Source organism: Ictalurus furcatus, chromosome 3, assembly GCF_023375685.1.
Source record: "Ictalurus furcatus strain D&B chromosome 3, Billie_1.0, whole genome shotgun sequence".
In the NCBI taxonomy this organism is placed as follows: domain Eukaryota; kingdom Metazoa; phylum Chordata; class Actinopteri; order Siluriformes; family Ictaluridae; genus Ictalurus; species Ictalurus furcatus.
The window spans coordinates 20,260,969-20,275,800 of record NC_071257.1 but is presented as its reverse complement, the minus strand read 5'-3'; the positions used below and the strand labels follow the sequence as shown (position 1 = coordinate 20,275,800).

General features: G+C 46.3%; 1 protein-coding gene across 1 annotated transcript; it reads left to right on the top strand.

Moving 5' to 3' along the window:
* Positions 1-1,209: 1,209 nt before the first annotated feature.
* Positions 1,210-10,061, top strand: lrit1a (leucine-rich repeat, immunoglobulin-like and transmembrane domains 1a). Its single transcript, XM_053621319.1, has 4 exons — positions 1,210-1,331; positions 1,664-2,124; positions 8,533-8,838; positions 8,985-10,061. The coding sequence occupies exons 1-4, from the start codon at positions 1,210-1,212 to the stop codon at positions 10,010-10,012; spliced, it is 1,917 nt and encodes a 638-aa protein (XP_053477294.1). The 3' UTR covers positions 10,013-10,061.
* Positions 10,062-14,832: the final 4,771 nt, after the last annotated feature.

Here is a 14,832-nt window from a genome sequence, read left to right as displayed (position 1 = left end):
TTTGCAGGGTTTTTATTATATATATTTTTTTAAATAGAATTTTATTCTTCATGTGCACACAGTTCTTTTCTTTATAAGAACCTGAACTAATCGGGTTTAGGTCTGTGGTGAGATTGCTGCACACATCTTGTTAAACAAATAAATAGTCCTAAGCAAGAATTTCATGCAGCTTTTCAAGACTGAAATTAGGCTAGTGTTTTAACAACATAACATTGTATACTGTGAACATACTGCACTTTGACTTTTTTTTTGTGAATTAAGTGAATTTATTTTATTCATTTATAAATAATATTTAGTGCAAATCCTATAATATAGAATGTGCTGACCAAGCATTTACATTTGTTAAGTATTTTTGTACGGTGTCATATTGCACTGTTAAGGAATTAGAAAAGTAACATGTTCATATTGATATTTTGTGCAATACACAAGTATTGCAGTGAAAGGCATCAGTTTTCATTGTTTGCATGCAACACTGGTGATATACTACTTATACTAATAGTAGCCTATTAGTACAATCACAATAGAACTGAGCCACGAACCCACTTAATATTTCTTAAAACCCTTTATGTGCTATGTGCTTTGTAAAATATTCATGCAATCTGGAGCAGAAGACTGAAGAAATAGTTAAGAAATAAAATAAATCTAAGAAATGCAGTAAGTATGATATATATATAATTTTTTTTTGCATAATATGAACTTGAGCATTGTGTCAACTAAAACACCACCATGTTAAGCATAAATTCAATCTTTTTCAGTCTGTCAAACTTTATTAGTTATTTGCATAATATTTCAGATGCATTGTCTGTGCCATTTTTAGACTATCCATTAACAGCCATTTGTATATACTGTTCGCCAAATAAATCTCCAGGATTGTGCTGCAAAATTAGGGGCTTAACTGTCATTATGGGACAGATTAAATGTGTGGGGGAAATCAGTCTGCATTATGACCAGTTCATGAGTGTTTTTGGCTTAAAATACACAACTAAGTGTTTGCACAGTCTATCAGATTCCCAAATGCAAAAACATGCAGATACGTGGCTCTTTAATCCTCCTCCTCTCTCTCTTTTAAATCTGAGAAAAGCGTTAGTCAGAACAGGATGGGACTTGGAGCCAGACAGACTATAACATGTCACTGCAATTTCCATAAATGAAAAAGTGGACTTTCTTCAGTCAGACTCATCCTGGGTGTTAAAGTACAGAGGGTTAAAGATGATGGTTATTGTCTTCTTTGCTCTGTTGCTTGCATCAGGTGGATTTCCGCCTGCACATACCTCATGTCCTTTTCGGTGCAGCTGCCTCTATCACACCCTGAGTGATGGATCCAAGGCCAGGTGAGTGCTCTAAAATATATGTGTAAAAGACAGTTTGCATTGTAGACATAAAATATAATTGGATAACTTCATTACTTAAAATAAAAAAAATAATAAATACTTCATTACTTAACATAAAATAATCTTAACCAAAACATCTAGCCCTGTCTTTGATATTGGATGGCTTACATTTAATTTGCAGACTGCAGTACAAGCAGTACAACATTTGGTGCTCTTCGTCAGTAACACCCATCCTTACTAACATTTTCCTATTTAGTTCTTATTTATAAAAATGCATATCACTCACAAGTTCATATAAATCTTGCATTAATTATTCCCTCTCATTTATCTAGGAGTGTGATTTGTAACAATCCTGAGATATCCCTGGTTCCTGCCAACTTCCCCAGTGACACATCCAAACTCAGAATAGAAAAAACAGCTATAAAGAGGATCCCCAGTGAAGCATTTAAATACCTCCCCAATCTGGAGTTTTTGTGGATGTCCTTCAATGTATTGTCATCAGTGAACGTGGACAGCTTCCGTGGACTGAACAGTCTGGAAGAGCTCAGGCTTGATGGAAATTTCCTTACTGCTTTTCCTTGGGAGTCCTTAAAGTATATGCCTAACATAAAGCTCCTTGACCTGCACAATAACAAACTCTCTTCAGTCCCTACAGAGGCAGCAAAGTACATAAGACCTTTAACATACCTGGATCTCTCCAGCAATAACCTGCTGACAATGCCGTCTGAAGTCCTTACTACTTGGATGGCAGTTAAACCCATCCAAGGAGCAGAGAGTTCAAAAATTATTCTTGGTAAGTATAGAATTTTAGTAATAATGAGAAACAAATGGTTAACTAATAAGTGGTATACACACACACACACACACACACACACACACATATTATATATATATATATATATATATATATATATATATGTATATATATATATATTGTGAGGAATTAGCCCGGGGAAGGGCGGCGTACAGACCCACAGGAGGCAGAAGAACGTTCACAAACGGTGGTTTATTGGTGCACGGGTGAAGTGAGTGGGTTGTGAGGGGATGAGTGCGGGGCTTGTGGAGGCGTGACTGCCAGTGTAGCCTACTCGTGGCGGAGGCGGGATTCCCGAGACAGGGGCGAGGGTTTTCCTGGGCCGGCGTCCTCCGTAGGTGGGACTCTCACCACCCGGCGATCTCGTCCGCGCTTGCACCTTTTGTGGGGAGAGAGAGAGAGAGAGAGAGAGAGAGAGAGATATTAGCGTGGGGCGTGAGGTTACCGTCGTGCTTGGTGATTGCGAGTCGCTATGTCGCTGGAAAACACGCACGGAGTCCGTCTTGTCGCTACAGTCTTCTCTTCTCCTGTACGGCCGGAAGCGCGCCCTTTTTATCCTCCTCCGCCGTCGCCTGAGTGGTGGAATTTCTCCGTTGGGTCCGCCAATCGCTGGCCGGCGTCGCGTCAGTCCCGCCCCGCCGCGGCGGTCCTTCCGGCTGGCGGAATGTTCGGCACGGAGCTGCCCACGTCGTGCCGGTGCGGCAGTTGGAGAAGGAGCGATTTCCTTCTTGTGTGCGCCGGCTCTCTGCCCGTCGCGACAGTACCCCCCCCTCAGCTCCGAGCCTACTGCCGCTCGGTGGTGGGCCCAGAGGGTATCTCGTCGTGAAAGCCCATCCGTGTTACCATGCTGGTCCCCGCCCGGTGCTTAACCTGAAAGGAGAAGTCTTGTAAGGCGAGGAACCAGCGGGTTACCCGGGCGTTGGCGTCCTTCGCCTTGGCCATCCACTGCAGGGGGGCGTGGTCCGTTATGAGGACGAAGTGCCTGCCTGCCAGGTAGTATCTCAGCTCCTCGATGGCCCATTTTATCGCCAGTGCCTCCCGCTCGACCGCCGCATACTTCCTCTCGGCCGGGGACAGCTTCCGGCTGATGTAGAGGACCGGGTGTTCTTCCCCGTCGAAGGTCTGGGAGAGGACGGCGCCCAGCCCGGTCTCGATTGCATCAGTATGCACGGTGAACGGGAGGTCAAAGTCCGGGTTGCGGAGTACCGGCGCGCTGGTGAGGGCCCCTTTTAGGGCCTGGAAGGCCCTTTCTGCGTCGGCTGTCCACCTGACTTGGTCTGGCTGGCCCTTCTTTGTAAGGTCTGAGAGGGGAGAGGCTACAGCAGAAAAATTAGGCACGAACCTGCGGTAGTAGCCCGCCAATCCCAAGAAGGCACGTACCTGCTTTTTCGATGTCGGATGCGGGTAGCCCTTCACAGCCTCGATCTTCTTTAGTTGGGGTTTCAGCATTCCCCGTCCGATGCGGTATCCCAGGTACTGGGCTTCCGTCAGCCCTAGGTGGCACTTCTTTGGGTTGGCGGTCAGGCCGGCCGCCCGGAGTGCTTTCAGGACCTCCCTGAGGTGGAACAGGTGGTCGGCCCAGGTGGAGGAGTGGATGACCACGTCGTCCAGGTAGGCCGCTGCAAACTGCCGGTGGGGCCGTAGGAGGATGTCCATTAGCCGCTGGAACGTGGCGGGCGCCCCGTGCAGCCCAAAGGGGAGAACCCAATACTGCCAGTGGCCGGTGGCCGTGCTAAAGGCCGTCTTGGGCCATGCCTCCGGTGCGAGCGCCACTTGCCAGTAGCCTTTGGTGAGGTCCAGGGTCGATATGAATCGGGCTCTCCCCAGCCTCTCGACCAGGTCGTCCACTCTGGGGAGGGGGTAGCTGTCGAACTCTGACACCTGGTTCAGCCTCCGGAAGTCGTTGCATAGCTTCATGCTCCCATCCGGCTTCGGCACGACGACGATGGGGCTGGACCAGGGGCTGCTGGACTCCTCGATGACGTGGTCCCGCAGCATGCGACTGACTTCCTCCTCGATGGCCTGGCGCCGAGCCTCGGGGACACGGTAGGGCCTTTGTCTCACCACTACACCGGGAGGAGTCTTGATTTCATGCTGGACCAGCTGGGTCATCCCCGGGGTAGCCGAAAACACATCTGCGAACTGGTCGATCAGCTCGGTAAGCTCCTGTCTTTGGGCGGGGGTGAGGTCCTCCCCTAAGCCGACCAAGGTACCCTTGCCCCGGTCCGAGTCCTGAGCTGCGAACGCCGACACCACCGGGGCTGGTTCCACCCATTTTTTCAGCAGGTTTACATGGTATAGCTTCTCGTCCGTCCACTTACCGGGCTGCTGCAGGCGGTAGTTGACCAGGCCCCGGCGCTCGAGGACGGTATATGGACCTTGCCACCGGGCGAGGAACTTGCAGGCACTGCTGGGCACTAACAGGAGGACCCGGTCCCCCGGCTGGAATTCCCGGGGCTGTGCGGGGCGGTTGTATACCTTCTTCTGCTCCTCCTGCGCCGCGTGCATGTGCTCCCGGACGATGGGGCCCACCCTGTCAATCCTTGCTTGCATGTCCTGCACGTACTCGACGACGGAGCGGAAGGGGGATGGTTGCTCCTCCCAGGCTTCGTGGGCCACGTCCAACAATCCCCGCGGGCGCCGCCCGAACAGGAGCTCGAAGGGCGTGAAGCCCATGGACGCCCGGGGGCACTCCCAAACGGCGAAAAGTACGTAGGGGAGGAGGAGGTCCCAGTTCCTTCCCTCCTCGTCCACCACCCGGCGCAGCATCCGCTTGAGGGTCTGATTGAACCTCTCGACCAGCCCGTCGGTTTGGGGGTGGTAGACCGACGTCCGGAGGTGCTTCACCTGCAACAGACGACACAAATCCGCCATTAGCTTCAAGACAAAAGGCGTACCTTGGTCGGTCAGAACGTCCTTGGGGATCCCCACTCGACTGAAGAGGAGTACCAGCTCCCTGGCGATGTTTTGCGAGGTGGCCTTGCGGAGCGGCACCGCCTCGGGGTACCGCGTGGCGTAGTCGACGAGGACCAGGATGTATTCATGGCCCTGGGCAGACTTGGGTAGGGGCCCCACGAGATCCATGCCCACTCGCTCAAACGGGACGCCGATAATGGGCAGGGGGATCAGGGGCGCCGGCGGGGGCCTCCGCGGGGCCGTGCGCTGGCACTGCGGGCACTGTTGGCAAAAGGCCCGGACCTCTGCATCCATCCCGGGCCACACGAAGCGGTCCCGCAGCTTCTCCAGGGTATTTCGGGCCCCCAGGTGGCCGCCGAGTGGATGGGTGTGGGCTAGGTGCAATAAGACGGCCGTCTTGGGTCGGGGCACCACCAGTAGGTCCACCTGCTCCCCGCGGCGGCAGGCCCGTTGGTAGAGGAGCCCCCCTCGGACGAGGAAGTACGATGTGGGGAGCCTCAGGTCTGGACTCTGGTCGACCCCCTCTATCACCCATACCTGAGCCCAGCAGTGCTTCAGCCGGTCGTCCTCCTTCTGCTCCCGGCCGAACTTCCCCTCTCGGTTCACCTGGGGAAAGACAGACGACAGAGGGTTAGTAGCTTGGGGGGGTCTTACCTTGCGTGGTGGCCTCTCCGTCGTCCTGGGCCAGGTAGGCCGGCCGGGCCGGGGTCCCCTTCGTACGTCGCCGCAATCTCCGGGGCTCGGCTCTCGGTACCACCAGGAGTCCTGGCCAGTCTCGTCCCAGGAGGAGGGGCACGGGGAGTTCAGGGACGATTCCGACCTGGAGGGGCCAGGTGCCGGGTTCGCCCCGGATCTGGACCTCGGCTGAGGGGACTTCCCGGGTGTCCCCATGGACGCAGGTCACGGTGAGCGTCCCCCTTGGGCGGCGCTCCTCAGGCAGGATGGAGGGCCGGGCGAGGGTCACTGTGCTCCCGGTGTCCAGCAGGGCGGTTACCGGTCTCCCTTCGACCCACACCGTCAAGGAGGGCGCCTCCGGCGGTTGCTGCTGATGGAGGGCGCAGCCTGCCAGCCATGGTTTTGTAAGCAGCCGGGCGGCTTCCCTCTCCGGCTCTGTAGGCATGGGCTCGTCTCGGGGGTGTTCACAAGTGGGCGCCCTCTGGGGGTTCCTCCAGGTGCCGGGCCGGGTCTGGCGGTCGGACCGGGGGCCCGGGGCACCGGGGGGCCGATCGAGGTGCTGCTGCTCCCCGGGGTCGAGCTCCAGGGTGGCCAAGGTTCGCTCCAGGACAGTTAGGAGTTCCTGGGGCGTAGTTGGGGCGTGTGCCCCCACGGCCTGTCTCTCTGCCCGGGGTAGCGCCCTCAGGAAACGGTCGACCGCCACTTTCTCCGCCACCTCCGAGGCGGTATGCCGATCCGGCCGGAGCCATCGTTTGGTGGTCCGGATGAGGGCGTTCATCTGGCAACGTGGTCGGGCCCCTGGTCGATAAACCCAGCGATGGAATTCAGTAGCAGCCTGGCCAGGGGTTCGGCCACACCATGCCAGAACTCCCTCCTTCATCGCCAGGTAGTCCGCGGCCTCCTCCGGCTCGAGGGCATAGTAGGCTGTTCGGGCCTCTCCCGTGAGCAGTGGACCAAGGGCGCGTGGCCAGTCGTCACGGTCCCACCCCTCCCGGCGGGCGATACTCTCGAAGGCTTCGAAGTACGCCTCGAGGTCCTCTTCGGGGCCGAGTGGGGGTAGTAGGCGGCGGGTCTTGCTACTAGCGTCGGGGAGAGGCACGGAGGCGGCGGGGGTCTCAGTCCAGAAGGCGATCAGTGTCTGTGTGGCGACCTGAAGGCTCTCGGCGAGCTGCTGCATCACAGCGTGCTGCTGGAGGCTTGTCTCCAGCAGGTGTTGCAGGGCGTGGTCCATTTTGGGGGGGGGGGGGGGTTTGGTATTTATTTATTTTTTTAAAAAAAATTCTCTCATTTTTTTTTTTTTTTACGTTTGTGGTGGGCGAGTCTGTACTATGCCCGCATCCTCCACCAGTGTGAGGAATTAGCCCGGGGAAGGGCGGCATACAGACCCACATGAGGCAGAAGAACGTTCACAAACGGTGGTTTATTGGTGCACGGGTGAAGTGAGTGGGTTTTGAGGGGATGAGTGCGGGGCTTGTGGAGGCGTGACTGCCGGTGTAGCCTACTCGTGGCGGAGGCGGGATTCCCGAGACGGGGGCGAGGGTTTTCCCGGGCCGGCATCCTCCGTAGGTGGGACTCCCACCACCCGGCGATCTCGTCCGCGCTTGCACCTTTTGTGGGGAGAGAGAGAGAGAGAGAGAGAGAGAGAGAGAGAGAGATTAGCGTGGGGCGTGAGGTTACTGTTGTGCTCGGTGATTGCGAGTCGCTATGTCGCTGGAAAACACGCACGGAGTCCGTCTTGTCGCTACGGTCTTCTCTTCTCCTGTACGGCCGGAAGCACGCCCTTTTTATCCTCCTCCGCCGTCGCCTGAGTGGTGGAATTTCTCCGTTGGGTCCGCCAATCGCTGGCCGGCGTCGCGTCAGTCCCGCCCCGCCGCGGCGGTCCTTCCGGCTGGCGGAATGTTCGGCACGAAGCTGCCCACGTCGTGCCGGTGCGGCAGTTGGAGAAGGAGCGATTTCCTTCTTGTGTGCGCCGGCTCTCTGCCCGTCGCGACAGTATATATATATATATATATATATATATATATATATATATATATATATGTGTGTGTGTGTGTGTGTGTCTGTGTGTATGTGTGTGTGTGCGTGTATGCATGTATGCGTGCATGCGTGTGTGTGTGTGTGTGATAATGAGTCTTTATTTGTCACATATACATATGTATATGCATAGTGATATTCTTTTCTTTGCATACCCCAGCATGTTAGGAAGTTGGGGTCAGAGCGCAGGGTCAGGGGGATCTGCCCCTGGAGCAGAGAGGGTTAAGGGCCTTAACCCAGAGCCTTAACCGTTAAGCCACCACTACATTATATATATTTTGCATGAGTACATGGGTGTAGCTAAAGGGCCATCCCCAGTAAGATAATCTTCCTTCTGTTCATTATTAGCTACCTTTACCTAGGATATTGAGTTTGTAACACTTTTTTTGTAACGTACTTCATGAGATGTAGCCTAATGTTAGGTTAGCTATGAGTTTTCTATAGCTTGCTAGATGACAGACATATGTTGCTTAGGTGTGTGCCTTTTATGTCCAATGGGGATCATACTCAAGCCATAGACAAACAGGGGGAGCCACGTTTTGTCATTTTCTATGAATGTGGATAACCAATCCTGAGAACTTTGCCTCACTCTAGATTGCCTCCCTAATAAAGTCATTAGGACTAACCTGTCCACCTTGCTGTAAAAGGTCTGGTTATGCCCTGCACAAGTAGACTGGTTTTATGTATTATGATTATGTGTATAGCCCTAGTCTCCATTCATAAAATTTCTCATAAAGAGCATCGTTTTTCTTCTTGCCACAGGACTCCATGACAATCCTTGGCTTTGTGACTGTCGGTTGTATGACCTTGCCCAGTTCCAAAAGACTCCATCACTGTCTGTGGCCTTCATTGACACTAGCCTGAGGTGTGCTGCTCCTGAGAGTCTCTCAGGAGTTCTGTTCAGTGATGCTGACCTGAGACGATGCCAGGAGCCCAAGGTTCATTCAGCTGTATCCCGCATCAGGAGCACAGCGGGCAACAATGTGTTACTGCGATGTGGTGCTGTTGGTGTCCCCATGCCCAATCTGACATGGAGAAGGGCAGATGGGAAAATATTGAATGGGACAGGTATGTCAACACAGTGATGGGTGGTTAAGATACATTAACCAGAATTATTACTACAATGTGTAATTGCAAAATGCTGTTAATTTCTGGCCTTCTATTAAACTATGCTCGAGTTTTTACATGTCTTGTCTTTTATTATTATTTTGCAGTTAAACAAGAGAACTCTAAAGATGGAATTGTTTGGTCTATTCTAAATGTGCCTACGGTCTCCTTCCACGACTCTGGGAAATACATTTGCAAAGCAACCAACTATGCCGGGAGTGCAGAGGCTTTGATTGTTTTAATCATAAGCAAGTCTCCAAAGTTAGACAATGCAGCTGGAACTGAAAAGAAAATCAAAGAAGACATACAAAACCCTGTTGAAAAAGATAAAATTATTATCAAATATATTTCCCCAAGTCCATCCTCTGTTCCTGTAACTACAAGACCTATGGGTTACACTGGTCCCTATCCTGGCATGCAGAGTGACAGTGCTCCAGAGACTGGGACAAATGCACAACCAACTAGTCCTGATCGACTGTTAGAGACCAATCTGAGCAACCTCGCAGCTAATGCATCCTCTCTGCAGCAAGACTTTGACAGGATTGTTCGCTCAGTCAAAGTGATTGGCGATACAGACTATACCGTGTGCCTAATGTGGAGAGCTCCAAAAGCCAATAACACGACTGCCTTTAGTGTGCTGTATGCAGTATTTGGAGAGAGGGACATGCGCAGAATCAATGTCAGTCCTGGGAACAATCGAATCATCATTGAGGGCTTGGTTCCAAAAACCAAATACATTGCCTGTGTGTGTGTAAAGGGTTTGATCCCTAAAAAAGAGCAGTGTGTAATCTTCTCCACAGATGCAGCAGCAAGTGCTAATGGGACCCAAAAGCTTATTAATGTAGTTGTAATATCTGTTGCCTGTGTGATAGCTGTGCCTCTTACTGTGGTTGTCTGTTGTGGAGCACTTAAGAGGAAAATCCAAAAACTTCTGAGCAAAAAGTCCAAAGACATTCAGGATTCATATGTAACATTTGAGAGTCTCTCCCCCAGCACAAAAGCCAAAGGCCTGGAGGGGGACTATCTGTCCAAACTCAACCCAGAGGAGTCCAATAGATTGATATCAGCTAGGTCTAGCCTGGACTCTGAGTCAATTACTAAGACTGAAGAACAGCCAAATGATTACTTGTGCTGACACACGTTTTCCTCAATCACCACTCCATCAACCAGCCTAAGTATCCATGCCCAGCACCAATATCTGAGTGCACACAATTTATACCAAAACTGCTCTGCTGAGCGTTGCTTAACAATTCCAGTTAGTAACTAAGGAAACAATGAGATGGCTTTGAGTCTCTCACTTTGAATTAATAATGCTCTCTGTTAATATAGTCACAGTTGTAATTAAGAGACTAAGCCATATGGCTGGTAGTGGGGTTGTGGTTGAGAAATCTCTGAAGCAGGCATGCTCGCTCACTCGCTCGCTCGCTCGCTCTCTCTCTCTCTCTCTCTCTCTCTCTCTCTCTCACACACACACACACACACACACACACCAAACTACTGATCCTTCAGATATGTGGTTAATGAGTAACTGACTGTAATATACTTAGAGTATACATTTAATACAGTATGTATATCTTTAATTTTTAATGGACATAACTTTTTCACCCCCTTAGATATTTAAAAGTATCCTTCCTCTTCTTATTATTTTTCTTCTTCTTCTTCTTCTTCCTATTATTATTATTATTATTATTATTATTATTATTATTATGAGATTGGTAATTTATTAAACACTAATGGAGTATTACATACTACAGAAGCTCTACGCAGCCATGCATTATTATTATTTTTTCTTTGTTGTTTTCTCATGATCTCAGCTTAATTTTCTTGTGATCTTGCACTTTGTGAATGGGACTGGTGTTACATGCACGTTGGGATATTCGCAATCATAAATGTAATAATTGCCTGCTGTAAAGACGGACTTTATCTCCGCATTAAGAGAGAGGGGTGTCCCCTTCTCAAGTGTCGGACACTAATGTGGAAGTCGTCAATCCTGCAGGGATGATGTATTTTTGTAGGCCAACCTGGAAGTTAGCATCACCCTGGTTCTCTCGACAAAAATCCAATGGGATTTTTCCACTGGCTTTTGGATTATTGTAGAAAAAAACCTCTGTGGCCAACAAAAGTTTATGGTTCTTACATGTTTTGTTCATAAAAATAATCCTCACAAATGAACACAACTTTTATGAATTTTGAAGCCTAAATACAATCACCAGAAGTAAAAAGCTAATGTTAGGCTATAAACGAATTACACCACGGTCGCATGACTTCAACATCACCACCTCTAAGCTTCCGACAACTCTTTCAATCTTTACACTACAACTGGAAAATACTACAAATTGATAAATCTACAAGTTGAAAAGTTTGAGCTGGAATAGTTTGCGACAGCGTGAGTATAAACACAACGAGGCTGGAGTAGCTTTCCTGTTCGACAACCTCTGTAATCTCATTTAGCCACTTGTTAGCAAAAGTCTTTTTCAAGACATGTAAAAGCTTAACAAAATCACGAGTGGGATATTACTGATGTTGTAGTATAAAACGTGAACATATCTTGAGATTATGTTAACCACAGACCTTATTTCAGTCTTTTAACCAAAAACCCATTCAAAAAGCCCACTGACCTGAGTACACAGTCGAGATCACGAGAAAACGAGAAAGAAAAAATGAATAATGCATGGCTGCTTATGGCGACCGTAATATACTGTATAGAATTACATCATGTTTTTGAATTTGGTTAATTTGGCAAATGTGTTACGTGTGCCATTGATTTGTGTTCTGTGTCCTAGAAATAAACCTTTTATTTGTATGCATATAAAGTCTGAATTCTTTGAAGATAAGAATATAAAATGTAATACTGCTTACCTGTGCTACCACCACAACCACTACCTTTGCTTTTCTATGTATCCTAAGTCTAATAATACCAACTGCTACACCTTCTGCTGCTCCAAAAAAAATAGCAATGAATAAGATTATCTGAATGAATAATAATAATAATAAAAAGAACCCAGTAATTATATTTTGAGAGTTAAACCTAGTCCTATGTATCACTCTATGCTCTACGGAGTATGTTAAGGATTATTGTTAATAAGCTTTAGATGACTTTACCAGACTTTACCAGACATGCTCTATGCACAGCATGGTTGTGACTTTTATAGGACTATGGACACTATTCATAGTTATTTTCATTTTGCTTTGCTTCTTTTGTCAGCTCAATCAGCTCACAGTGTTTGACTTGACACACTGTGCAGCCAGTTGCCATGGGAGGTCAGTTCTTTTAGCCTACACAGTGTGTGTAAATATGGGAACACTCACTGTCCCTTTTGCTCTATTATTTTTGTATTGCATGTGTCTATTCTAACTACATGATAATATGTTTAAACTATTCTTATTTTAAAAATATTCTTAGAGGTATAGTGTATGAGCAATGTGAATTTGAGAGATTACAAATTCAGTTCAATTCAGTTTGATTTGTTTAGGGCTTTTAAGAATGGATATAACAAATCACAACCATCCAGAGTATATAGATGGATGAACATCTGGTGATACAACTGTTCTACACAATATTACAGTTGGAAAAAAACCTTTTATCTTTGGAAAATCCATATAAGCTATATTCATCTGTACATTCTCAATTAGGTTCCTTGTGTGCATGGAAACAGCATTAGTAGAGATACCTGAAGATATCTCTGAAGATTTCTGCAAAATCCTAATTGAGAAAACATATCTAACTGAAATCTGTCTTATATAAATCCCTAGAACATCTTTGGCTAAATTTCAATAACATCACTATTAATATGAAGGACTAGGCAATTTGACAGAACACAGACTTGAAGGCAATAAATTGAGTTTTGTGACATGAATGGCATTTGAGGACACACTCAACCTCAGAATTCTGGATTTGAAAATCAACTGCCTCGATGTTCTCCCTGAAAATGCACTGAAACTTTTGCCAGGTCTGACCTACTTAGACTTATCTTATTTTATCTTCAATCAGCTTACAGTCACATCTAAATAAGTCTTCTTAAGATGGCATTTCTATAACACTGCTTTAAAAAATGAAGAACAGACAGCTTCATCTCCTAATGTGGTTCTGGCTTTTCATGATAACCAATAGATGTGTGATTGATGAATTACATATGTAAGGCATGCATATAATTAGAGTTTAGGACTGTCACCTGGACATCTAGGTTGCAGCCCTTGGTTTGGCAATTCTTTCAGGTTGACCAAACACACGGGCCTGGGGATGGCTGGGGTACCAAATCTATTAATCCATTTAAGACAGCATTCCTGCTTGGGGAAAAAGACACCAGGATGTTCCAACCACTAGCAAAAGAGTTAAATACTAAGGGATACTTAGCGACACAATGTCATTTTTATTGTATAGGTACTAAGCTAAGTTTCAACAAACAGTAATTATTGTGTTTTGAGAATGAATAATTAAATATGGTGTACTAAAAGAATGCTAGTATATTCATATTCTTTGTATTTATTCTTTGCATTTATTTTCTGGGAATATGTTTTATATTAGAATTGTGAACCACTTATTTTGCATCCATCATAGAAAGGCATATGTTAAAGCGATTATCACTGCAACCATACAGTATACGATCACAGGAATACTGAAAATCATGTTCCTCTTCACTTGAAAAGGCTTCAACAGTCATACACTTTTCTTTTTCTCTACTTCTCTCATTAAAGTCCACTGGCTGATCCTCCACTGTCCCACTCCACTGTTACATATACAGGGAAGGTCTCTCCATCAAAGGATTTGACTTTCAACATATTTAACTTGTACTTGCACAGCTGTCACTAATGGAACATGTAGTAGCATTAAGAACAATAACTGTAGATTACAGTGAGCTGTAGTACACTGGGTAACACTTAATACACTCTAAACCTCATGAAGATTTATAAGTGCTAAATGGTTCTGAGTTTGTTGATTTCATATTCAAAAATGACATCAACTAATGGTTTGCTTAAAATAAATATATGTTTGATCTGAATGTTTTTTTCCCCCTGGTGCACAAATGCAATTTCCATTTTTTAATCCACACTTTAAAAGCATCTGACTTACTTCTTATATAATATAATTCCACAACATGTGTACTTTTGCACCATAGGGTGAATCAAAATACTGATGAAATAAAGCATTAGATGAATTTTATATAAATACTTACAATAGTATATAATAAATTCCTCTGTCTTCTGAGCTTGCTAATGCACTTTATGGTAAAATAGTTTCTAATAGACATTATTTGGAAGTCTATTTTCTCCTTTTGTTTTGTGGAGTGTAGCTCTAAAGACACACCTCAAAAATAATGCAAAGATACGCTCATATAGCTTTGGTTTTATTTTTATATAATTGTACATACACAAAATATGAGTTTGTACTTAATTCCCACAATCCATAGAATAATAGCCTACTGTAGTCATCTCCTACTTTCATACAATTCTATATATTTATTTCTCTCTAAAGTAATCTAGGAATAATTAATAATATGAAAACACCCAATGACAAAAGTCTAAGTAGGAATTTGATATACATTTCATGTTAATAAATGTTAGTATTCTCTGAATGTACAAGTACTGTATACAGTCTTAGGCACCCTATTTTTTTTTGTACAAACTTTGCTATAGATTTTTATTTATATATATATATATATATATATATATATATATATATATATATATATATATATATATATATATATATACATACATATATATAAAATGACATTTTAGATTCCCAAATATTGGTTTTCTAGCACAAAATTAAATGTTACAGAAAAATATTTGTATGTCAGTAAAGAAAGCAGCATATTACACAAGAGACACGTTTCAGACAAAAAAACAACAACAACAACAAAAAAAACCCAATGAAGGTTGCAGGGTTTTGCTGCAGAAATAAGACAGTCAAAGTCTCCAGAAGAACCCTGTCTGGTTCTGCAAGATGCTCAA

Bases quoted from the DNA above. Each gene is read 5' to 3' on its own strand.
- lrit1a (XM_053621319.1), top strand. From the start codon at position 1,210: ATGATGGTTATTGTCTTCTTTGCTCTGTTGCTTGCATCAGGTGGATTT. The intron at 1,332-1,663 runs GTGAGTGCTCTA...TCATTTATCTAG, and splicing joins AGTGATGGATCCAAGGCCAG to GAGTGTGATTTGTAACAATC. The intron at 8,839-8,984 runs GTATGTCAACAC...ATTATTTTGCAG, and splicing joins GAAAATATTGAATGGGACAG to TTAAACAAGAGAACTCTAAA.